This window comes from Pleurodeles waltl, chromosome 4_2 (genome assembly GCF_031143425.1).
Source record: "Pleurodeles waltl isolate 20211129_DDA chromosome 4_2, aPleWal1.hap1.20221129, whole genome shotgun sequence".
Taxonomy (NCBI): Eukaryota; Metazoa; Chordata; class Amphibia; order Caudata; family Salamandridae; genus Pleurodeles; species Pleurodeles waltl.
In genome coordinates this window covers 692,407,112-692,432,771 of record NC_090443.1, presented here as the reverse complement: position 1 = coordinate 692,432,771, position 25,660 = coordinate 692,407,112, and the positions used below count along the sequence as shown (strand labels likewise).

At 40.4% G+C, this 25,660-nt stretch overlaps 1 protein-coding gene across 2 annotated transcripts in view; it reads right to left on the bottom strand.

Moving 5' to 3' along the window:
* Positions 1-25,660, bottom strand: part of LOC138293201 (vitellogenin-A2-like) — a 79,166-nt gene that overhangs the window by 8,510 nt on the left and 44,996 nt on the right. Inside the window, exons 20-30 of one of the 2 annotated variants that reach the window (XM_069232288.1) lie at positions 23,901-24,048; positions 20,728-20,953; positions 20,420-20,592; positions 19,582-20,070; positions 15,447-15,497; positions 14,200-14,307; positions 3,181-3,393; positions 2,927-3,069; positions 1,055-1,193; positions 827-962; positions 46-232 (exon numbers count right to left, since the gene is read on the bottom strand). In XM_069232288.1, the coding sequence (XP_069088389.1) occupies positions 46-232; positions 827-962; positions 1,055-1,193; positions 2,927-3,069; positions 3,181-3,393; positions 14,200-14,307; positions 15,447-15,497; positions 19,582-20,070; positions 20,420-20,592; positions 20,728-20,953; positions 23,901-24,048 (2,013 nt within the window). The remainder of the gene's footprint in view (positions 1-45; positions 233-826; positions 963-1,054; positions 1,194-2,926; positions 3,070-3,180; positions 3,394-14,199; positions 14,308-15,446; positions 15,498-19,581; positions 20,071-20,419; positions 20,593-20,727; positions 20,954-23,900; positions 24,049-25,660) is intronic. The other variant, XM_069232289.1, reaches the window with a different exon arrangement.

Below are 25,660 nucleotides of genomic sequence, written 5' to 3'. Positions count from 1 at the left end.
ATACACACGTTTGAATGTTCAGCTTGTAATACTAGAAATACTCACTAGCTGCCAAGTTTGATATTAATGGCCTTCAAGTCTGGAGACTCTTCCACTTTCTTTATCATTACCAGAAAGTTCAGCTCGGGAGTACAGTCTTGGACCAGGACATGGTAGCAGCTTCTGGGCATCGAGTAGTTAAAAGCAACACCATTGAAAGTCGTAATTCTATTTTTGGAAACCGTGCAGCGACCTAAGAAATAATAAATATTAAATACAATCTCAAAGAATTTTATATGGGCACTGTGCAGTGAGAAAAACAGAAACCCTAAAAATAGGACACAGTCTAACGATAATGCAAGTAGTATTGGACTCATTTTTTGAAACCTGATTTCACTGCATATTTGACCCCTTCTTCTCCAAGACTTAGCTCCTCAGCAGCTGCCTGTTTTGCTGACGACGAAGTGGAGGAATTGTTAGGATGGAAATGACAGAAAATAAACTATGCTATGTTCCTCCAATGTCTTCATGATACTTGAGGCCAGAGGTATCAAATAAGGTGCAAGGATACCAAGGTGGGAAAAGCAACAACTGTGGAAGTTGCTACACCTGACATCCATGTTCAAACACTTTGCTTCTTTGAAATCATGTATGTACTGCAGACTTATAGCTCATGCATATGGATGTGAATCACAATATTGCTATTTGAGTGCAAAGTCATATACATACACATATTTAGATAGATAGATAGATAGATAGATAGATAGATAGATAGATAGATAGATAGATAGATAGATAGATAGATAGATAGATAGATAGATAAATAGATGTACTCTTAGGCGTTTACCTCTTATGTTGTCCAGGAGGTAGCCTGGGGCTTCAGTAAAAATATTCCAGCTTGGGGCCTGAATGGCTGAGACCTGGGTTGGATGACCAGCAGGGATCTCAAGTGGGAGCTGAATGGATCTGTAATAAAGTGTGAGCTGCAAAGGAATCAGAAGAAGTCATCAAATATTGATGGGCCCGTTCTTTATATAGCTAGAAAAGTATTACTGTTAGTAACTGTAACATTTACCGTTGGAACCTGCACAACAGCATCAATGGTTCTTGGAGAGCTTAGTGACAGGATAAACGTTGCTTGCTTAGAGGGATTTTTCTTCAACTTTTCAGAGAATCCAGCCATGAGTGCAGCTCCTGGGACAAACTGTGCAGCCCTGTATAATTGATAAAACAATCGTTTTGATATATATTTACTCCTGTAGTGGAACCCTGGAATTAGGTGTTAAAGTTTACATAATGTTTTTCTACATTGTATAAGAATTTTAAATGGCTGACGATACTCTTTAACAGGTGCCTCAGCCTAATTGAATACATTTGTAGGAGTCATTTATGTATGGTTGAAATTTTACAGTATATATATTTCAGCCTATTTTCACCTGCAATCTTTCCTTCAATCCTTTAAGGGTATGCTCTGTCCCTTTAGAGCCATTGACAATCACTTCATCCACATTTCAGCATTGGTCACTGCCTCAGTTCCACAACTGACTTGTTAGATAGTTCCTAAGGATTGCCTGTCCCCCTTATGAGTGTGTAAGAAATATGGGCCTCATTTAGAGTCTAGAAAATGGCTTGCCAGACCACCAGGTCAACAGAGACTATGGCCTCCACTCTCATGGCAGAGTATAAACTAAAAGATGTAGAGATTCCTGCCAGCCAGGCATAGATTCCTGTGCCTTCAATAAATCTCCTGCAGTGAAGGCTCCATCAAAGCCACTGAGTCATTGATAAGTGGGCACCATGTTTGATGTGCCTGTTAAGTAAAGTATTTTGTTTTGCAAAAACAAGCTCCCAAGTGGAAGTTTGCTCTTAAGAACAAAATAAGGTCTCGGAAATGCAGTGCAATTTTTATCTCAGTGTGTGGACCTCTGTGCGATTTCTCTGTCCAGGCCCATCATGGTCTCGCATATCAGTCCTGCGTGGTGGTCCCAGTTGGAATTATGAGTGATGCCCGCACCACCCTAAATAGGTTGGTGGCGACACCACTATGGTCTAGGGATCTTATGGTAAACTGAGTATCACTTAAGGGCTTCAACCCAAACAGTAGGCTGGTACTCTGAACAATCCTTAGTGTGTTTTACTGTTTTATTTCTTTGTGCCTATTCCCCATTAGAGGAAACACCCAATCCAGCCTTTAGGTCTGTTAATGAAAAATAAGTATTATTTCTTAAATTCATGCACCCCACATGAGACAAATACATATTGGTTGTATGTGTGAACATAATTTTTATGATTAGGTGTGTATTGTGATTAACTTAAACTAGACTAAGATGTTGCAGTGATTATAGCCTTGAAGGATATTAGTGCATGTTGAAACAACTGAATGCATGTGTTTTTGGGTTAAACACAGTTAACAGTGGAGTGTTTTGTCACTGTATGACGTACATGACTTGCTGTGCCAAGTTAATTTAATAATGACATTAGTCGGGTTTTTTGAAAAGTGTGTAAAGAGACCTGTTTTCCTACCAGTTTCTTGCGATGTTCACACATAAGGCAAGTCGTTAAAGATGCCCAAGAGAAAAGGCTCTGAATAAACCTGAAGATAACCTCCAGGTAAAGCAAAAATGTTAATGTTAGTGGGAACTAACTTAATGAACAAAATCACTAGGCTCTTTGAGTAATCGGTCGAATTTTGTGGCTGAATATGACATAAACTTCATTGGTATTGAACATTGCAGTAACAGATTAGTATTTGGAATTTGTCAGTTTTATTTTAACTATTCATAAAACCTAACATTCTGTTTAACACTATTCACACTTCAAGTTGAACTGAGAGATACTACATTGCTACTCCTATTTAAACCTGATGGCTACGTCAGATTATATAACTTCTTGCGTTTTCGATTAATGTTCAATCAGTAAATTGCCATATATAATGAATAAAGATTACCATGTTCCAGCAGATTTCAGTTTCGATGGGATTTTTGGCCACTGCACTTTCAGCCTCAAGCCTGGTTGGCTGCCGAAGTGACCCGTTTGAGCCTTCGCAGCAATTTTGTAATCCTGGCAATTCTGACCCCATTTCAGAGAAGCCTACATCATAATGTAAGAAATGTCATACACTAAAGCCAACGTAATAAATACATAGGATATGTTGCTCGTCCCTAGCTTCTGTTTCCCTCTGGCTAAATGTGGTTGCCTCACCTGAGCTTCATGAGAGTTGAGTACAATAGCATTTGCACACGCACGCCATCTGCTGGAGCCGGTGATTTCCACTGCATAGGCCTGGATCTGGGGCTTGGAGCTGTGGTAGTCGGCATACACGATCACCTGGTATCCTTGTTTCTTGTTGTCATTTCTCATGGCTTGAGCAGTAACTGCCAGCACTGGGGGCTTGTTGTCGCCCATGAATGCAGGCTAGACGCATGTGACAAAAGTGGAAAACTATTGTTAAATTGAGGAGCATCAAACCTACATCCTTTGTTTTGGTCAGGCTTGGTGGACAGGTATGTTCCAAAATGGATCTTTGTTCGGACTACACCTTTGCTATATTTATCATGGAGCACTCTGCTCAGAGGAGTAAGCCTACCTCATAATAAGAAACAAGAGCCAAGTGCAGACATTTTTGATTTCCAAAGATGGGACCTACTCAATGAGATTGGTTAGCTTGTGTATACTCTGTAATGCACATGCAACTGGTTGCTCTCATTATACAGCAAAGTCCTGAGAATCCCTGATGCCTGGGCTTCCACAGTCCATCATTGGAAACATATTCTCTCCTTTCTAAACAACTATTGAACAGTCATTACAAACGTCACCACCTTCTCTGAGAATCTGGATAGACCCCTCTTCTAGACCTCCAGCTCAAAAGATTACAAGTTTCCTCGGCCTAGAGACTTTAAAGAAGTATGAAGTATGATGGAAATGTTATTAGTCAACAATTCATAAATTGTAGTATGTTGTAGAGAACACTAATGTTTCATCCAGTTTATCAAAGAGAGCAACAATATTTTCCTTGTTTTTCCTTCAATGAAATACATCTTCGCCTGTTTACCACTGAAACAAATGCGCCTTCTCCAGTTTATTTTGGAGAGCATAAAGAATTCTGAGTTGCAGTGAAAAGTATTACTTTCGCTAATTCTTCCTAGAGAACACACAGATCTTCGAGATCGGTGCAGCAAAAACTGACTCTTACTTGAGATTGCTGAAGAAAACAGCAATGCATTGTCTGGATGCCTTACAGGGAAACTAGAAAGTGAAAAGTGCAATTCTTGAATTTATCACAGCCACTTTTATTACTCGGGCTTCAATAGTTTTCTCCCTAATGTGCTACACCAGACAGAGACCAACCAAAGTGTGATGGGTAAACCAGACATCAGTTCCCAGATCACAGAGTCATTGGATTTGAGCAACAACTCACTGATAAATCACGCAACCTGTAACTTGTCTTGGGTGTTTGTGTCCCCAGCTGTATGGGATCTGTCTTGGTCGCTCAGAATGGCTTGTAGTTAGTGGAGCAGAACCACGTTTGAATAACAGACGGCAGGCCTGTGTCTAGACTGGCATAGTTGGCAAAGACAACTAGAATGCGGCTAGAGACATCACCAGTGTTTTAAATTAATGCAAGCACTCCACCCGTGATTTTCGGGTTGTCTGCAAATCTCGTACACAGCACAAATATATAATCTGAAATATTAACAAAACACTACTGCATCATCTGGATTAAGAACAAAATAGTAAAACATCATCTAGAACACAGATTACATACAGGACACTAGCATATTGTCAGAACTACATCCAAAACACCAATCATTGGTCTGGATAGACTGAATTACAAGCATGTGGCTAATCCTTTTTGTCTTTATGGTTTGCAAAAACCAAATACATCTTGATGATATGTACAGAACGCTAACCATGCAAAGTCAAGGTTAGACAAAGATCACCAGTCATGAATTGCCATGTGTGAAATGAGCAATTACAATGCGTTTTCTTTATTCCGTATGGGCATTAAGGACTTTACTGGTTTATTACTAAGAAAGATAAATGATGTAACCTCTTATTTGCTGTAGGTAGCACTAATACCTAGTTCACTTTTCTAATTTATTTTTGCACGGTTTTCTGTAGCGTGGGCTGCTGGAAGATGGAGCGCAATATAAGAGAGACATATATAACGTACAAGTATAAATGTCCCATTGTTGACTAAAGGCGGGAGCAAGACCATTAACAATCAGGCATACAGTACTGACAAGTATCCAGCAGTAATTTCCTTTCAGAAACACAAGATTGTGCATTTTGTAAATCACTTATAATCTGAAACAGGTAACATGCCCTTGTTAAATGGAGGCTGGCCTCTTCGAGATTCATAAAAATGTAAAGCAAACAGCAAGGAAAATAATACGTAAGATGTGTCATGCAACAGATGCTAATCATAAGTTCATGTGATATTTTGCAAGGCAAAATGGAGGTAACATAAAATTAAATATACCATGCTGACACTAGACACTGTTAACTCCTCATCAGATCAGTTTTCATGTAACACAAGGCAGTTTGACCATGGCAGGAAACAATTTATCTTCTTGAAAGAACGTTCTTGTCAGAAACGTTTTTAGTTTATCTTTGAAAAGGTTGTGAGTAGTTACTTTTCAGGGGCAGAGTGGTCGACATTTCCATAATTTCAGGGTTTCATCACAGAAAACATGCTTCAAAGTCAAGTGTTTGAGTTTTAGGTATTTTTTCTATTTTCTTTTAGGATATTAATACGGACCGAAGAAATGTACAGCTAAAAAATTCATGGTGTTACAAGATATCATAAAGAGATTAAAATAGTGGTACAATATTCATTAATGTCAAGAATACTTCAGTGCATTCGTTATAAGGATATTTATCACTACAGTGTGTTTAAAAAATAGATCAAAGGTTCCCAAACAATTTCGAAATGCTGTTGTGTGGGATTATGGCAACCTCCATCCGACATATATCAATCAATTGATTCCACCTTTCCCTCACTGTGGTGGATTTTTATGAAGCCATAATTTTTTTATTTTTTCAATTTTGTGAGGATTGTAATTAAACGCAATTCCAACAAACCTTTGCTGGACTAATTCAGAAGAGTCGAGTACCATCAATTTGGGAGCAGGCAGAATTATTTGGTACAAAAATAGTCTGCCAATTTCTTGCAAAACCTCATGCCAATAACTTTCAATTAGATGGCATTTAATAAAGATGTATAGAGTATCAGCACTAGATGGAAACAGCAAGAGCATTTGAAATCAGATCAGCAAACCCAAGAGAACCTCTTTGGAATATAGAATATATCCTGTTTAAATTTGCATTGATGTATTTTGATTCAGGAGATATTTACGAATTTATGACTTTAAGCATTGGTTTGTTGTATCTCCATACTTTGAACTGGTTTGGATAATCTTCTCAACCAGCGATGAGCCAAATGCATCATGTCATTAGGCTGCTTCTCCTGGAGGGGCCGACAGACTCTTCCAATGATTCTCCTATGTTCTGAAAAAGCTAGGTTTTAAGTATATGGGATTGGCTCTAGACTGATAAGGGGGTAGGGTTACCTATGAGATATCACTAAGTCTGAAGATACTCAAAAATCAACTGCAAGGAACACAGCACATTGTAGCTAATGTATCAAAGGAGTGAAGTGTTTGTCCTGCATTTAATTTTCCCAGAGTTTGTAATTGCGAGCAAGCCCAGAGTGGGACAAATATGTCATTGAAAAAGCTAGGAAAATATGGATTATACCATAAAGATATATAATTATAAATTTTGGGAGCAGTAATTTCTTCATTATGGTAGTCCAATTGATGTTATATAGATAGAGTTTGAGGGTTTGAAAAAAATGGGAACTGGAAATAAAATGTTGTTTTGATCTATGAATGGCTATATAGTAGTTGACAGACCAATGAACTGAGATAACTTGCTGAAAAACATGCCCAGTTCTAGAAATCCCAGCCACACTTGCATAGGGTTGTTGTATTTGAGTAATTACTCGCCTTTTTTTTTTTTTAATTGCCAAATAAACTAAGACCATATCCTTTCAATTTTTTTAATACATTTTTTAGGACGGCAAGGGGTAAGTGCAGGGAAAGCAATAAACATTTTGGGAAAATTATAATTTTCATAACATTGCAAAGGCCTTGGATCCCTAATGAAAGTAATGTTCATATCAAATATCATTAGTAAATGGAGTTTTATATAAAAGATCTGAATCTTATTCATGTTGAGCAAATAGCCATCCATCGTGCCAAATCGTTTTGCTGCTAGTTCTGTTGCTGGTATTGATACAGTTGGATCAGAGGTGGAAATGGCCACGTTATCTGCTCAAAGAGATGTTACATGTTGTATCACTGAGGTAAACCAGGGATATAGAGAATGACTGTTGTATCCTTTTATTATAAGGTTCCTGATTCGGGTACCTCTATAATTGCAAGTTTTTTAATAGCTTTTGCAGTACGATCTTTATATAAAGTTTGCATTCTTTTCAGAAATGTTCTTCTGAAACCCATTTGAAGCAGAAGACACAATTAAGACAGTATCCAAGAGGATCACCCTAGCAGGTATACCCTGTACAGATGCAATACTGAAAACTGATACTGCCAAGTTTCTATGCAAGATGGTATTATGTTATGGTACAAACCTTTGGTGCATGGGATCGACCCACCTGGCAATCAAGGGAGGAATCTGATTGGCTATAACTTTTGTGTATATTTGTGAATGACTATAAGTTAATAAAATGGGGCAAAATGATCCACAGCTCAATGGATCTTTATTGTTTTTCAGAATACTGCTATATAGGCATTTGTAGGCTGTCCTCTATTGAACTGATTCACTGAAAAAAGTAATAAAAATGATATGAAGCTTTTATAGAACTCAATCGGCATGCAATCCAGACCTGCTGCGGTTCCTAAAGGTAAGTCTTTATTTGCCAGTCGCATTTCATTTTTGAAGACAGGAGTCACTAATATTTCACATTGCAGTTGCTGTTAGTTGAACTCCCGATTAATTTATGTATTTAGACATTTCTTCCTTAGTGGTCAGCTGTTCCTTTTAATGTAGCTACTCATAGTGATCTTGGAATATAGAAATTATCTTAGTCTTATCCTGAGTAATGTTTCCATGGGCTTTTCGTATGCTGTCAATAGGATTCTTACTCTGCTTTTCTTTAAGTTTCAGAGAAACTATTTGGCCATATTGTCGTTATTTTCAAAATCTTTACACCTTCTACTCCTCGTGCCAGAAATCCCTCCTCTGTTAATATATCTGAATTTAATATTATAGGTTTTGTTCTATATTTTTTTAATTATATAGCAGCTCCATGTAATTAAAAATACCCCTTTACCCTCTGTTTACAGGCAAAGGGTACCCCTAACTTGCGTTCAATTTCTAAGAGTAACACATGTCCCCCTGATTTAGTCATTCCCTTCAATTGATATGTTTTGATTGTCCTACGGATGCATGGTGTCTTTCCAGCATGCATTGACCTTGGTTGCCATGGTGCTGCAATAACACCCCCGACATGGCCACGCCCACATGCATGTGACGCATACTAAGAGCGCCAGACTAGGAAGCAACTCAAGTGCACACAAGGCTTTGTCGCAGCCCACTGAATATTTAGTTGAGAGTGATTTGGGGCTGAGTTAAGCTACTGAGGTCCAGAGGCTTTGATGTAGGTACTGATACAGGTGATTACCCTTGAAAATGTAAGTGCAGGCTGGGGCGCAGAGTATCTGTATTTTGTTCCCTGGCCTTTCTCAGAAGGAAGGACCACTAATTGTGCATGTGACTCTTATCAGTGTGTGACTATAGGGCTCGCCCCCTTGGAGCATCCATGGTGTAAGGAGTCGCTGACTAAGAAGTATGTGATTATAGTATGTTTTCATATTCCTTTCACACTGTGTTGTGTGCTTTATCACTTTTTAAATGTTGTGAACCATATGGTCATAAGCGATGCATGCCACATGTGTCACCATGCTGTTACTCCACGCTGCACAATTATTCACTAGGCGCTGCATAACGGTTACAGTGCAGATACTTCCTTGCACCCTTGATTGATTTGCATACCTCAGATTTTGCTTTGCAGTGCATGCTGATTCACTATGTGCTGCATAAATATCACATTGCAGGTGTCTTTCTCTGCAGACCCACAAACAGCAATATTCTGTTACTTTTTTACACATTGGCTAGGTGGTTTCATTTTACTTGGAACTTTATGCCTGGCGAAAGCGTACCCTTGCCCTCATGAACGTGTTGTCTGCCACAGTATAAAATGATGTCTTTCTCACTCTTTATATTTCACACAGAAACTCGAATGGAGTAACACCCAGACAAAATTGTAAATTATTCACTGTGTGATTATCGCATGCCTTTGCAAGCCCAAGATTTTCAGTCCTGATGAAAGCAATAATGACCCCTGAACAGCTTTCACATTATGACTGCAACATGACGATCCATATTAAGGATGTAAAAGTTCATTGATTGCTCGCTACACATTCATCACTGTTTTTAACCCTTGCCCAAGGTTGCCAAGATTAAAACACACCATACTGGTGGGTAACCATAAGTCAATTTTAAATTCACTTCTTCTCTCATCTGGGACAAACAACTAATAAAAGCCCTGCTCCGCTGTAATCAGCAATTGAAGCACACCCCTGGCACGCTAGCTGTTACAGGTGGGACTCCAATAACAAAGCATGCCACTAACTGGTGGGTGAGGGGTCTTTTTTAAAAACAAAAAACAGTTTGTTCACAATTTCAGTGTGTGGGACATCTTGTAGGAGGCTGGCCTGGCTTATAGTGGGTACCTTGTGGTACTTACACCTTGTGCCAGGTCCAGTTATCCCTTATTAGTAGATTAGAGGTTTTTTAGCAGCTTAGGCTGATAGAGGTAGCTATAGCAGAGCAGCTTAGGCTGAACTAGGAGACATGCAAACCTCCTACTATACCACGTATATCACTTAGCACTATATCATAAGAAAACACAATACTCAGAGCTCCTAAAAATAAAGGTACTTTATTTTAGTGACAATATGCAAAAGTATCTCAGAGGATATACTCCCTTAGGAGGTAAGTAATATACACAAAATATACACACAAGCCAAAATCAGGTAAGTAAACATTTAGAAAAGTAGTGCAAACACTGTAGAACACAATAGAATGCAATAGGAGACAATAGGCCTAGGGGCAAGACAAACCATATACTCCAAAAGTGGAATGCGAACCACGAATTGACTCCAAGCCTAGTGTAGTGTGTAGAAGGTCGCTGGGAGTGTAAGAAAACACTAAGGGTGTCCAAGATACCCCACCCCAAGACCCTGAAAAGTAGTAGTAAAGTTACCCTTCTACCCCAGAAAGACAGTAAAGTCGAGATAGGGGATTCTGGCAAGGACAACAACTGACTGCAAAGCACTGAAGATGGATTCCTGGACCTTGAGGACCTGCAAAGGAAGGGGACCATGTCCAAGAGTCACCCAAGTGTGCAGGTGGGGCAGGAGCCCATTAAACCCCGGATGAAGGTGCAAAAAGGGCTGCCTCAGGGTGGAAGAAGCTGGAGATTCTGCAACAACGGAAGATGCCAGGAACTTCTCCTTTGGTCAGAAAATGTCCCACGGCGTGCTGGAGGATGCAGAGTTGTTTCCACGCAGAAAGACCGCAAACAAGCCCTTCTAGCTGCAAGAGTCGCTGTTGAAGGTTTTGGGTGCTGCCAGGGCCCAGGAAGAACCAGGAGGTCCCCTCTTGGAAGAGGAGACAGAGGGGGCACTCAGCAACACGGAGAGCCCATGCAAAAGCAGGCAGCACCCGCAGAAGCACCTGAACAGGCATTCAGAAGATCTGAGCATGACAGTCAATTCAGCACAACAAAAGAGGGTCCCATGAAGAAGGAGTCCAACTCAGAGAGTTGGGCAATGCAGGACAGAGTACTGGGGACCCAGGCTAGGCTGTGCATGAAGGAAGTATTGCAAAAGTGAACAGAAGCCCGAGCAGCTGCAGTTCACGCAGTACACAGGATTACTGTCTGACGTGGGGAGGCAAGGACTTACCTCCACCAAATTTTTTACAGAAGGGCCACTGGACTGTTGGGGACACGTGGATCCAGCTCCTGTGTTCCAGGGACCATGCTCGTCAACATGAGAGGGGACCCAGAGGACCAGTGATGCAGAAGTTTGGTGCCTGTGTTGGCAGGTGGAGATTCCGTGGACCCACGGGAGATTTCTTTTTGGCTTCCAGTGCAAGGTGAAGGCAGACAGCCCTCAGAGCATGCACCACCAGGAAACAGCTGAGAAAGCTGTCAGGATGAGGCACTACAATGTTGCTGATAGTCTTCTTGCTACTTTGTTGCAGTTTTGAAGGCGTCCTAGAGCAGTCAGCGGTGGATCTTTGGCACAAGTCGAAGAGGGAAGTGCAGAGGAACTCTTGCATTCGTTATCTGGTGAGACACCCACAGGAGAGACCCTAAGTAGCCCTCAGAGGAGGATTGGCTACAGAGAAAGGTAAGCACCTATCAGGAGGTGCTGGCACTGGCCGCTCAGAGCTGTCCATTGTGCCCTCACACCTCTGCATCCAAGATGGCAGAGGTCTGGGACACAATGGAGGAACTCTGGACACCTCCCCTGGGAGGTGCTGGTCAGGGGAGTGGTCACTCCCCTTTCCTTTGTCCAGTTTCGCGCCAGAGCAAGGCTGGGGTGATCCCTGAACCGTTGTTGACTGGCTTATGCAAGGATGGCACCATCTGTGCCCTTCAAAGCATTTCCAGAGGCCAGGAGAGGCTACTCCTCCCAGGCCCTTCACACCTATTTCCAAAAGGAGAGGGTGTAACACACTCTCTCAGAGGAAATCCTTTGTTCTGCCTTCCTGTGACTGGGCTGTCCAGGCCACAGGGGGGCAGAAATCTGTCTGAGGGTTGGCAGCAGCGGTAGATGCAGAGAAAACCCCAGAGAGTTAGTTTGGCAGTACCCGGGCTCTATGCTGGAGCCCCGGGGATGCATGGAATTGTCTCCCCAATACCACAATTGTATTGGGGTGACAATTCCATTATCCTACACATGTTACATGGCCATGTTCGGAGTTACCATTGTGATGCTACATATGTGTAGTGCACATGTGTAATGGTGTCCCCACACTCACAAAGTCCAGGGAATTTGCCCTGAACAATGTGGGGGCACCTTGGCTAGTGCCAGGGTGCCCACGCACTAAGTAACTTTGCACCTAACCTTCACTAAGTGAGGGTTAGACATATAGGTGACTTATAAGTTACTTAAGTGCAGTGTAAAATGGCTGTGAAATAACATGGACATTATTTCACTCAGGCTGCGGTGGCAGTCCTGTGTAAGAATTGTCTGAGCTCCTTATGGGTGGCAAAAGAAAAGCTGCAGCCCATAGGGATCTCCTGGAACCCCAATACCCTGGGTACCTAGGTACCATATACTAGGGAATTATAATGGTGTTCCAGTGTGCCAATCAGAATTGGTAAAATTAGTCATTAGCCTGCAGTGACAATTTTAAAAGCAGAGAGAGCATAAACACAGAGGTTCTGATTAGCAGAGCCTCAGTGATACAGTTAGGCACCACACAGGGAACACCTACAGGGAATACTTTATGAGCACCTAGGTCCTGGCTAGCAGGATCCCAGTGACACAGGCAAAAACAAACATACATACAGTAAAAATAGGGGTAGCATGCCAGGCAAGATGGTACTTTCCTACAAATCTCATAAGAAATAATGCAACACTTGGTAGCGTGCTTTCTATGGCTATAGACAGGGATTCTGCAAAGTGAGCTCTCTCTCTTACTTCTTACTCTCTTTACTGTTACCCCTTATGATCATCTTGCTACATTAGTAGTGAAAATGCATATTTGATTTTAAGTTCCAAAAGCAAAGTTTTGAACTCACAGGTTCTTAACGATTGATTCCACTTTTGTTATAGCACATGGAAGGGTAGAACCCTTTACCACTGCCTTCATGGAGTCCCAGACCGTATTTAGAGCTGCTGCCTGAATGTTATTATTCCGCTATTCTTGTAAGAATTGTTTTAGACATCTAATCTATATGACTTGCATCGTTTATGAGACTTCTATCGAATGTCCAATGGGTACAGTTAATTGGTAAGGGAAGCAGAGACCCTCTCATGCATTGTGATCTGAATCAATGCATGGATAAAGATCAATAGTAATAGAGAGGAGCACGTTTTTGGATACAAAAAAATGTTGATGCGGGAACATGGTCCAAGGGGAGCATATTAATATGTAAAGACAGGCTAGTTTGGTCTTATTGTAAAACAGACATCGGCTAGGCCAAAGAAATCCATAATGTAAATAAGTGCGGCCCTTGGATGTCGCATAGGGGACATGCTTTGGAGTTGTTTAGGATCTAGTGTAGCAATAATTTTGAAATTCATGTCCCCAAAATAAATTATTTCTCATTCCGAAAGCAGGAGCATCTCGATTGGAGAGATAAATTATGTATAATGCTCTTCGCAATTGATTAATTTTATTGCGAACAACCAGCCAGTGGCCTGAAAGTTCGGATTTACGCTTTAGCATCTCCGAAGTATGAGATTTAACTAAGTGGCTCCACTGGTTGTCCCTTCTTGATTAGTACAGGCAGGTCGTTGTCAAATTGAAACAGTCTGGACCAGCATTTCCTGCAGGTCATGACCCACTGGTGGGTCATGAGCTGAAATTTGAAGGGTCATGGAAATCCAAGCAATAAATAAACATTATTTTAAATTCTATATTAATCTTGTCACATTTTCTTTGCTTCAAATAAGGGTCAGGCTATAACTTCTGACAAGTGCTGCTTATTTACATTTAAAATGAATTTTGTGACAATCTTGCTAGGGGACAGGAAGTGTGAAAGGAAATGATGTTGGATGTCAATTTTTGCAACATACAACAAAATGTAACCACCTGTAAATAAAATTTACATATTCAACAGTAAGAAATGCAAATGTGAAGCACATTGTTTTGTAATTCTGAAAAGTGATGGAAACAAAGAGTTCTAATTTCAACCCCATACATGGGTGCAAACTAACATGGCTTCCTGCTCAGGGCTCTTCTTATCACAGGATGAATAAAAATTCTATCTTCACCTCAAGAGTGTTGGTCTAAATTAATTTGTTAGACTACGGAATCAAAAACTTAAACACCCCAAGATGCCCAAAATAGGGAGATAATGTAGTTACTGATCTATTTTCATGTAGCACCTACCCGTTGAGATCTTCTAGCACTGGATGCACTACTGCTACTGCTGCTGCTTGAAGAGCTGGAGCTTGAATGGGAAGATTCTCTGTGCCCTGAGGTTGTCTTCTTTGGACGCTGTGTTATTGCAAAGTAGTTTATGAAAATGCACATTTCCAATAGAGACTACATAAATTATACTTATGGAAATAACTTTAAAAAAAAAAAACTTTAAAATAATTTTGCTTTTGCAGGCCTGAGTGCTACTTAGAATCACAGGACTAACAAAACCCTCTAAAATGAGCTTGATGGCAATGTATTTCTGTGTCTTTGTGAAACATTATTTTACTCATCTTTCTGTCCTCCTGCTAAAGAGTTCCCAGCTAGAGGTATCTCAGTGCTAGATGTGTTGGAAGTTCTTCCTAGCAGATACAAGCAGCAGGCAAAGCATGTACATTCCTACTGCATAAACCGAACTAAGCAAAAAACATCAACTGACATGCCTTCCAGATCTAAACACGCTTACATGTCTATCTACAGAGCTATCCCAGCAATTCCCAAACTATATCCAAACAGTTTCAGCTGTAAAGGTGATTTTAATTTTAATATATGTATCAGAAACTAATGTGTCCTGTTTTTGTAACTTGTGCCACATAGTGCTAAACTTAGAGAAATGACACTGCCAGGGCCACTGAAATTATGCAGCAGGGGTGACAAATATGCAGCACAGCTGATTAAACTGAGAGGCAAAAAAGGCAAACTATGCTGCATAAGTGAGCACATTTTGTGACACTATTACCACATTATTATGCCACTGTGGCACATTTTAACACTAACTGGCCAAAGATTTCCCCTGATAGTTACCAGTTTGACACCCAAATATAGCAATAAGCAACTGAAAGTTGACAAATCAACCTTTGTGAAGGGCCTTTCCCTGCATGTGTCACTGTGTTTAGTAACCTTTGATCAATTGAGCTAGAAACTATTTTTGGATGAAATCTGCAGATTATTCAGCAAATAATGGAGTATGTAGCAATTGCAGCAAATTCATAATTATATGGAAAACGCTGCAGCTTCAAAATCCCATAATTCCAGGGGCCTGTGGCAAAGTTTCAGACATCAAAATTGGAAAACCTCACATTCTGTTTTTTGGTGACATGGCCAATATGACATTACAATTAGAGAAGTATCATTGTCCATAACTCCTGATTCGAGAAAGCCAACACAAAGTATTTGATGACAAATATTAACTCCAAATTAGTTAGAATGACACTTACAGAGGTTCTGTATGCTGGGGTGAAACGTAGGTCATACCTTTCAGGGTTTGTCTGCAGGAGAAAAAATGCAATCAGACATTTGTCAAGGGTGCAATGGACCACTGTTCATATATCTAAATATGCTTTTGATGCTGTACGAACAAGTGATTGTCAAACCTAATGCGTCATATTCAATACCAGCTCCATCATTGACAAGATTGTCAATACCAACATCCTTCCCTACATTTGCAGCCAAGATCAGAAACTCTAGCATAACATAAACAATATTCAGGAGAAGAGTCTCCAAAATGCCAATGAGGAACTGTGAGAAGAAAAAGAGTTTGGAACAACCAAATAAAAAAATGCTGGTCAGCTCACTGTTCCAGTTCTGGAAGGAGGCGAAGAATCATCTCTTCAAGAAGCTCCCCATCACTTCAGTACCCCCCACTGCCACTTCATCTGAGGTGCCCCATCGCCATTGATTCCCCTTCTCTCGAATGCGCCTTTGATGCAACTATTAGCTTCCTATCCCCATTTACTTTGTCTCCCAGCACTATCCTCTCCTTAACCCAAAAAGTTGTATTTCTGCTCACTTACAAGTATTGTAATTTGTCTTGTGTACAGCTCTTTGTTGCTTTGTTGCAAGGTTCACATATGTATATACTTGATTGTACTATATAGCATACTATGTAGCATAGAATGCTTGCAGCACAAAGAACAAGACAGCTGGAGAGTCAACTGCATCTAGTTTAAAAAGTCTATTCATGTAAAATCACAATGCCGATCAAATCTAAACTGACAGTGAATAAGGACATGATTAAAGTGTCCATGCACACCCAAAGTGCACATTTTGCATCTGCTAGTTATTCTTCATGAAGTGTTCAGTAATGAGTTTGCACTCAAATTCAATTTGCCCCACCTGGATTAGAGAATTGCTACTAATTTGCACATAATTTCACTCAGTTTGAGGTGCTGGAAATTTGCGGCCTCCAGTTGCAACACGTTTTTTACCTGCCGCAAATCAAGGGTCCAAATTTAAGCATCGTCAGCAATTTGTGCTCAATTTCTAAACCAAATGGAACTTTTGTGCGTGAAACAGAAGGACGAGCCAAAATGTAATCAGCTCTTAAATGTGCATTACTGACTTTGGCTAAGTGTTCGTCAGCAGCTTTTAGCTGCTGGACCTGAAAATTACACTGAGGTGCCTAAATCAATCAACTAGGCAAATTCTCAAGCTGTCAAGTTGCAAAAATGCCAGACTCAGAAGCACTGTGCATGTGCGTGTGCTATTCCTTCCATTAGTAGTAAATATGCTATATTTGAGGCCGAGCACTAAAAATTACAAACACCGTTGCAACTTTTCATTATGTTTGTGCTGCCAAATGAGCCAGATGTCACTTCCGATCAGCCTTAACAAAAAAACAAAACATTTTAGTTCAGGAGATAATCCCAAATTTAATAGAGAAAGGGGTCAAATGGGTTTATAACTCAAGCTGACAGGATTAAGGAACTTGAAAAAGGTAAGACCTTGGTCCAGGACAGGAATGGATGCTGATTGTGGATCAAGGAGATTCGGAGATTATGGAGAATAGGTAATGCATAGATATGAAAGGTGGCAAGTTCACAGAGTTGAGATATTGAGGATTAGTCTGTAATGGACTAGTGATGGATGCAAACTCCTTTGGGGGCGGGTTGTGGGATAGGATGCAAAGGCGTCTAGCAGTGAGGAAATTATGCTGAATATGATGGTTAATGTTCAGAGATGTTTAATTGCATTACGCAATTCAACTTTGCATCACTTAGGGACAAAGGGCCAGATGTAGCAAAGGGTTTTTCCCATTCTGTGTCAATGGGAAAATGTGTTCGTACATATGGCCCAAAGTTCTTAGACGTCATCAATTTTCAGGAAAATTACACATGTGGCATAAGGCCATGATAAACTGCACTGTTACAGATGTATCAGCACATACAATACGAATCCATAAAGAGATGAATGAGACTTGATTGAAAAGAACACCTTGTGTAAACAAAGGCATTATATGAAATCAATAGAATCTACTAGAAATAGTGATGCATGAATGTGAAAAGTATGTTCCATGATTGCCTTAGTGCAGTTCATACAAAACATTCTATACAGAATAGGAACTGATGTCTCAGGGAAGAGAAAGCTAATGTTATTTAATCTGGTTATTACTCACATATATTTACTAACTTTGCATGAGCCCTAAGCTAGAATGAGATTCTAATTCTCGTGAACAAAGCCAGAGTCTCTTTCTTTCAACTGGCCAGCAAGACTGGACCTGCCTCCAAACACCTCTTTGAAAGTCATGATCCTGCTCATTCCCTTTAATGCTAGCCCCCTTTAAGTCCCCTAGTCAATGTAACCCTAAAGTTTCTTAACTCGTAACTTTTCCCTACTCTTTAAGTGTTGAGTCACGGTGACTGAAATCACTACTGTAGCACACGTGGACTCCTTTACTTAATTTACACCAACCTACCCTGGAATTGAATTCATATACCACAAAGTCAAGAAAGCCAGCCACCGTGCGTATCTCAAAGGCATGACCACATGCTGCCCATCTTAAAACTTCTCTAATGGCTCTGGTTCACTTCTGTACCATGCAGTTTCAATGGTGGGTTATACTGGGTGAAACAACACCAGATCTCGACCCAGTTTTGTGTGTCCAGTCTATACTTTGGAATCTTCACTTATGTAAAGTCCCTCAGTATAACCACATTTGGCTGAAACTCTGAGTTAGTCAAATGACCACATCTGAAAATGAACACCTTTACTTGCTAAAAATGATTAAGCCTTCACCTCACCGACACATTCTCACCATACAACTGAGACTGGAAGACCAAACACAGGTGATCTTCTGTACCAACACAAGCACATTAATTTCTAATTAAGTACATATATAAAGGCACATGTATTTTTAATTTCACTATATTAACTCATCCTTAAAAAGAGATTAGTCTTATAAAAGATCTTAGGAGTGTTGGGTGTTAAACATGGTCCCACAGTCATGAATACCCACCCATAAATGAATTTGTTCATAAATGTTGTAATTTGTTCTGATGATAGTTTTAAATACATGTGTGGAGCCCATTAGTGCACACATCTTAGTGAGATACGGATTAACTAGTATGGTATTGGCAATACATAGATAAAATCACACAAATATGTCACTTTGAAGTAGGACACACAGACGACTCTGGGACACTCGAAGAAGAGGGGAGAACAAGGTATAGGCAATACTGATGAAAGCTTGCAGGAGGAGTTATAGATGTTCACATGCCAACCATTAGTAAAGTCAGATTTTCAAATAATTCAGTGGGAGATTTCTCACTGAATATATTACATTAGTGGTCAGGTAGAAAAAATGCAGTTCTACTACTGATCATTGTTTGGGAAGCAAGGGTTAAGATGCACCTTCATGCACATCCCATGGAGCTGTCCAATAATAGAGAGGGCATAGGAGGAGGGTGTGTCTGGAAAATGAAGCAACATTGAGACTTCCTGTAGAACTGTAAGCACCCACTGTACTTCTGGGTATGGGGTAATAAGTAGTGTTACTTGGGGAAAAAGGTTTTTATCAGATAAGGTGTTTTTATAGCAAACAAAGCCATTGCACAAAAATGGAGTGGTCACCAAACCTCTAAAGATTGATGACTGGAGCCATAGCATGACTGGTAAATGATGGTTGAGAGTACACTGTATCCTCTAAGAGGCTGCTGGAGGATATTTGCCAAGATTTGCAGGGGTGCGTTTGGAATATAATAGGCTAGAGGGCGAGCTATGGATATAGCATAATGATGGACATAAATATCAGAGTCTCAAAATCCCAAATGTTGTATGTCTATGAATCAAAATTAATTAACTGTATGAAGAATGGTGATGTAGCATTATCATTGTGCACTGCTCTAGCCAAATAGAGAAACTAGATTTATTCTCAATACACTCTTGTTTGAGCATATGAGTGGGACAGCAGTTCCGGGTCAATTCCCCTTCATGTTTTGTATGCTCATAACACATTTCAAGGAAATGAGATCAGCTTGGCTGCCTACAGCTCAGTAGACTCATCTTTGAAGATTACTACTTTAATAGACCTTGTCAAAATTACATAGTTCATAGCAAATAGAATCAGTACTTTACCTGTTTCCTTGAGGACTCGTTGCTACTGCTGCTGTTGCTACTGCTTGCACTGCTAATGCTCCATTGATTCCTACGATTATGCTGCTGTTGTTGTTGGCTTCTATCGTGAGAAGTTTGATGGTGCCTGGTACTTTTTCTTCTGCTGCTGCTGCTACTACTACTACTGCTGCTGCTGCTACTGCTGCTGCTGCTACTACTCCTGTTTTGCCTTATTTTGTCTGTGCTCGTACTGTTACTGATGCTGCTGCTACTGCTACTGCTGCTGCCTTTGTTTTTTCTACTGTTTCTACTGTCTTGTTGCTGGTTACTGCTTGAGGGACTACTAGATGATGAAGATGATGGTGAGGAAGAGGATGAAGAAGAAGAACTAGATGAACTTTGCTGCTTTCCGACCTTTGCAACCTCAGCGACATTTGGAGCATGCTCCTTAGAATGATTCCCTTTTCTCTGATTGTTCTTCAGATTTTTAAGCAAGCTCTCATTTCTAACCTACAAACAGAACATGAATATAAATGTTGTTACTGTATGAATTAGGATCAGTGTTTGCTTGTTCAACAACACTCTCTTGCACAATTATATAATACAAAAAGATGTTTGGTGCGACCAAAGCAAGTTTTGACAATGCACCATAAATTGCCTTTTCAAATGATGTTCTCATGATTTTTAAAGTATTATAACAGATATGCACACAGTAAGTAAAGTCAAACGCACGATACAAATATTTGTAAAATAAACGTTTCTCAAAACAGTTATAGTGAACTTCATTTTATAAGAAATGCAATTATCATGATTAAAAACAATTTATTTAGTGAGGTGGTAATGTATGACAACCAGTTACCTTGTATTCTTCATCAATTCCCAGAATTTTCTTCAGCTTCATTTGAACCACAGACTCTTCAAGTTCTTCACCTTCGTTTTCCTCTACAGTTACCATGGTGATTATTTTTGATGCTGCTTTTGGTCCTGCCTGGACCTCTAGCATCAGCTTCTCAATAGCTGCATCTGTATGAGCTGAAACCAACCAGAGGAATTACATTATTTCATGCAACTTTTTCCAGTATCTTCAGATACCATTTGTTCAGCATTGTGTACCTGAAAACTAAAAATAGGTTACACAAACGTGTTTATTTTAAGTCATAAGTGTACCTGGTTTTATGACAATCTTCGCTTCATTCTCCCCAATTAATTTGTACAGAGCTGAATTTCTGAGAAAAGCAGCATTCTGTGATTTGTACTCCAGGCAGACTTGGAAGCCAAAGGTTTTGGCTTTTGCACAGGTCTGATATGCATCAGGACTTCTGGCAGCAGAGCGATGATCTCTATCTTCTGCAGAGTAGGCATACCTCTTGGACAAAAGTTCTGATGAAACTTCCTGATTTAAACACAGAAAAACAGATTATTGTTAGATGAATTATGAGTGTGTTTGACCCTGTGGAGCAAACTGTGATTAGCTTACTAGTTTTGTATACCTTGTGGTAATGTAGATAATTATGGTTAAATAGTTTACTTCTCTGTTTGTACGTCTGTTTGTGTGCCTATCTGTATATCCACCTAGCAAGTGGTCATTGAATCTGTCTGTCTGTCTTTCGTGCTTGTCTATCTGTTGTTGTCTGTCTTGTACAGCTAGTTAAATAGCACTCCTTTGGAAATAGGTGCTATTTTGTGAACATGAATTTGAAAGTAATGCAATATCACTTTTGCCATATGGTGATCCATTCTCATCTTAATCTTTGACTTGGATTTTTTTAAAATTCCAATTCATTCATGGAATTAGGTGAAGTTTAGCATTTTAGCCGTATATTTATAAATAGTTTTCACATCTGTTGGACTTTTTTGCTTATGCAGGGTCATCCCCAATCTTTTTGCCTCCTGCCTCCTATTTTTTCTGACCTGTTGCTGTTGGCTTTTGAACTCTGAGCACTTTACCACTGCTAACCAGTGCTAAAGTGCATATGCTCTCTGTCTAAATTGTATGTAATTGGCTTAACCATGATTGGCATATTTGATTTACTAGTAAGTCCCTAATAAGGTGCACTAGAGGTGTCAGGGCCTGTGAATCAAATGCTACCAGTGGACCTGCAGCACTGGTTGTGCCACCCACATAAGTAGCTCTGTAATCATGTATCAGACCTGCCATTGCTGTGTCTGTGTGTGCAGTTTTAACTGTAAATACAACTTGGCAAGTGTACCCACTTGCCAGGCCTAAACCTTCCTTTTTCTTACATGTCAGACACCCCTAAGGTAGGCCCTAGGTAGCCCCAAGGGCAGGGTGCAGTGTATGGTTAAGGTAGGACATATAGGGGGTCATTCTGACCCTGGCGGTCCATGACCGCCATGGCGGAAGTCGGCGGAAGCACCGCCAACAGGAGCGGTCTTTCGGCGGGAACCGCTTGGCGGGCGGCGACCGCCGACCACCGCGGTCAGAATGACCGCCATAGTAATGTGTTTTATATGTCCTGACAGTGAAATATTGCTAAATTAGTTTTTCACTGTTGCAAGGCCCTTCCTTCCCATAGGTTTACATGGGGGCTACCTTTAAATCAGATTAAAGTGTAGATTCCCTTTGGGAGCTGATGGATGTGTGGAGTTTGTGGTCTCTGAGATCACAATTAAAAAATACATCTTTTAGTAAAGTTGATTTTAAGATTGTGTGTTTGAAAATGCCACTTTTAGAAAGTGAGTATTTTCTTGCTTATACCATTTCTGTGACTCTGCCTGTTTGTGGATTCCCTGTCTGGGTCAGTTTGACAGTTGGGCTGGTTGCACCTCACACTAGACAGTGACACAAAAGGAGCTGGGGTGGAGTCTGCATTTCCTGATGAACCATCTGTGCTAGGAGGGAGGGGAGGAGTGGTCACTTACACCTGAAAGGGCTGTGCCTGTCCTCACACAATGCAGTCTCCGACCCCCTGGTGAGTGTCTGGGGCTTGGCCTTGGCAAGGCAGGATTTCACATTCAAAAGAGACTTTACTTTGAAGTAGGCCTACTTCAAAGGAGAAATTGGGTATAAGAAGGGCACCCCAAAACCACAGACTTTAGATCACTTCTGGACATCAAGAGGAACCTCTGCCTTAAGAAGAGCTGAGGAGCTGAGGAGAAGTGCTGCCCTGCCTGTGACTGTGCTTTGTAGAGCTATCCTGCAGTTGCTGCTTCTGCCAGAGTAAGAGGGCAAAAACTGGACTTTGTGTGCCTTCTGTCTTGTGAATAAATCTCCAAGGGCTTGATTTAGAGCTTGCCTCCAGTTGTTTGAAGTCTCAGGGACAGCAAAGACTTCTCTCTGCCAGCACCTGGTGTCTCTGGAGAGACACCTGCTCTGACAAGTGATGCCCTATACAGTTCCTGGGCCCTTGAAAGGAAAGCTGGGGGAAATCCAAGGAAATCGACTTCGGACGACTTCGGACCGGCGCTGCTGCTGAATCCGGTGATGTCACCTGCAACCTACTCCGTGATCTTTGCTGTAACGCGACGACCTTCGCAGGTCTGATGCTGCTGCAGCCCCGCTGAAGTCCACGACTCCGTGGAAGTTGCCGCACCACGTCGTGACTGACACCACTCGAAGTGTGCGGATTCAACGTTTCGCACAGACGCCGCAATCCCCGACTTCGCGCCTCAACTTGTTTTTACTCATAAGCAAAGGTACTGTACTTGGGGGTCTACGCGACTCCGTGTCTGTCGCCGCTGGTGTCGGCTAGTTGGGAACAACTCCGTCACAACGCCGTGTTAACACCTCATCGAAGCATTTTGTGTTTCTAAGTGCTATTTTTTAGTTTAATCTTTAAAAATTCATAACTTGACTTGTGTATGTTGGATTTTTGTCGTTTTGGTCTTGTTTCATTTAGATAAATATTTCCTATTTTTCTAAACTGGTGTTGTGACATTTTGTAGTTACTGTGTCTGTTGGTACAAATACTTTACACCTAGCACTCTGAAGTTAAGCCTACTGACATGCCAAGCTACCAAGGGGGTAAGCAGGGGTTAGCTGAGGCTGATTCTCTTTTACACTGACTAGAGTGAGGGTCCTTGCTTGAACAAGACCCCATTTCTAACAACATCTAATCACAAATTATTCATTAAAAACTGAGCCACATTTTAAACATTAGTTATGTGTGTCTTACTCTTCTGTTTTGCCCTTATTTGATATGTAAGTATTTGATTTACAATGAGCATTACGTTTGGAACCTTGTTCTTTCATTGTTCATTTACAGAAAACAAAAGTTGAGCTATAAATAGAATTAGAAGTTATTTATCACAGGGTATTTTCCTATTTAATTCCTTTTCAAATAGGATCAGTACAGTTTGAAGTAATAAAGCCACATTACCATCATACTGGCAGCTTCTGCTGATGACTTTCCTGTTGTCTCAAAATGTTTCTTGAGAATGTTTGGCACAGCTCCTTGTGTCAATAATGGAATTCTCTGGGCTGTATCCAGGTCTTCTACATTTCTTGTAACAGCAAACACCTGAGCTCTGGGGACACAAGGATGAAATATTTTGGATTTGTCAGATGGACTAGGGCAGTTTAAGAACTTTCAGAAGTGAGTTTAACATTCTACATTCTCGTTTACGTTACTTTTCTAACACACATCTGATACATCTCCTCAGAGTGTTCGGTTGCATTTCTTGCTTCAGATTCCATCACAAAACTGATCTGATTAATTGTTATCAACAATTGCTCTTCCAGACACTGAACTCGTAGCTTATGTACTCTTGAAGTAGTTGGTCATCCATTAAGGGTTTCTGAAGCCTTCACTGTTTATGCTTGTATCATCTCAAAGTTGCCATCGCACTGTGGCTTAAAATATGTACAGCAACACAGGTATTACCCCAGGAGGCGTGGTACTAGTACATAGTTGTCATATTATCAGCAGATAGAAACTTTCTGTCCTACATATTCCCTACAGAAATATTGTCTCATTGAAGTTAATAATAGAAATCTACACCAAACTAGACAATATTTGTGTAATTGATATTTAGGACATAATATTTATGTCAGACTACATATTTTCACCTACCCCCCCCAAAGATATGCTCTGTGCTGTGTTTGTGAAACCGAAGAAATCTGCTTCAATTCAAAGATTTAACAGTCAAAGGTTAAACTTATGTAAATGGATGCAATGGACCTGAGGAGGATTTTTGGAGATGCGGGATAATGTGAAGATCTATTTACCATAATTTAAAGAAGCAGGCAGGTCAAAAATCACGACTCAATTAAACAGCGGACTGAATTATGCCTTATTTCAATGTGTCCATCTGAGTTCCCGTATTTAACTTCATCTGGGCCTTGCCTTGTATAAGCTGTCTGTGATCTAATGATGGGGTGTACATATATTTGGTCTCCTTTCACAGCTTTTACATCTGTTTCCTGGATTATTAATATTGTCCTTATGATCTTTCAACACACTCGCTGTAACGGGCATTGCCACAAACCCTATTATAGATACTGGTTAGTTTATGCATTATATAAGTAGTGGTTCTGTATTTATTGTTTTATTTTGATAAGCACACGTAGCATATTTGTTCTACGAACACCTGTTCAATTAAACACTGAACTACTTTAAGATGGAGTCGAGTTTAATATGTAAGCTCCAGACAGGACTACCACAAATGGGTTGAAGACAGGGCTCATTGTCCAGGGCCTATGCTAGGCAGTGCCCTGAAAAGCAGATGAAAATATATATATGACTAATGGTGACGATCTCAAGGTCTTGTAATTTTAGTCTGAGATGCTTCTCAGGAGTGGAGAGAACGGCCATATACTTCTTAGCAGTGACTCCGCATTTTCAGACAAGGGCACACACACACACACTTTTCAAGTTTCTTAAAATTGTTTTTGACCATGATTAAGATCAACAACTTAAAACAACATACATTTACAGAAAGCAATACAATTTCCTATTAATTGATCTAAATTAGCTAAATTGTATTTGAAGTGTAATGGCTTTAAAAAAGGCAATTCTGGGGCTATAACAGTGACGAAGAGGAGGAGATTACTAGCATGGCTGGTTTCATTCATTTACCTGTTTGAAACCAATATTTCATGCTAATGCCCTCAAAGAATAAAATTATAGGTGAGTGTGGT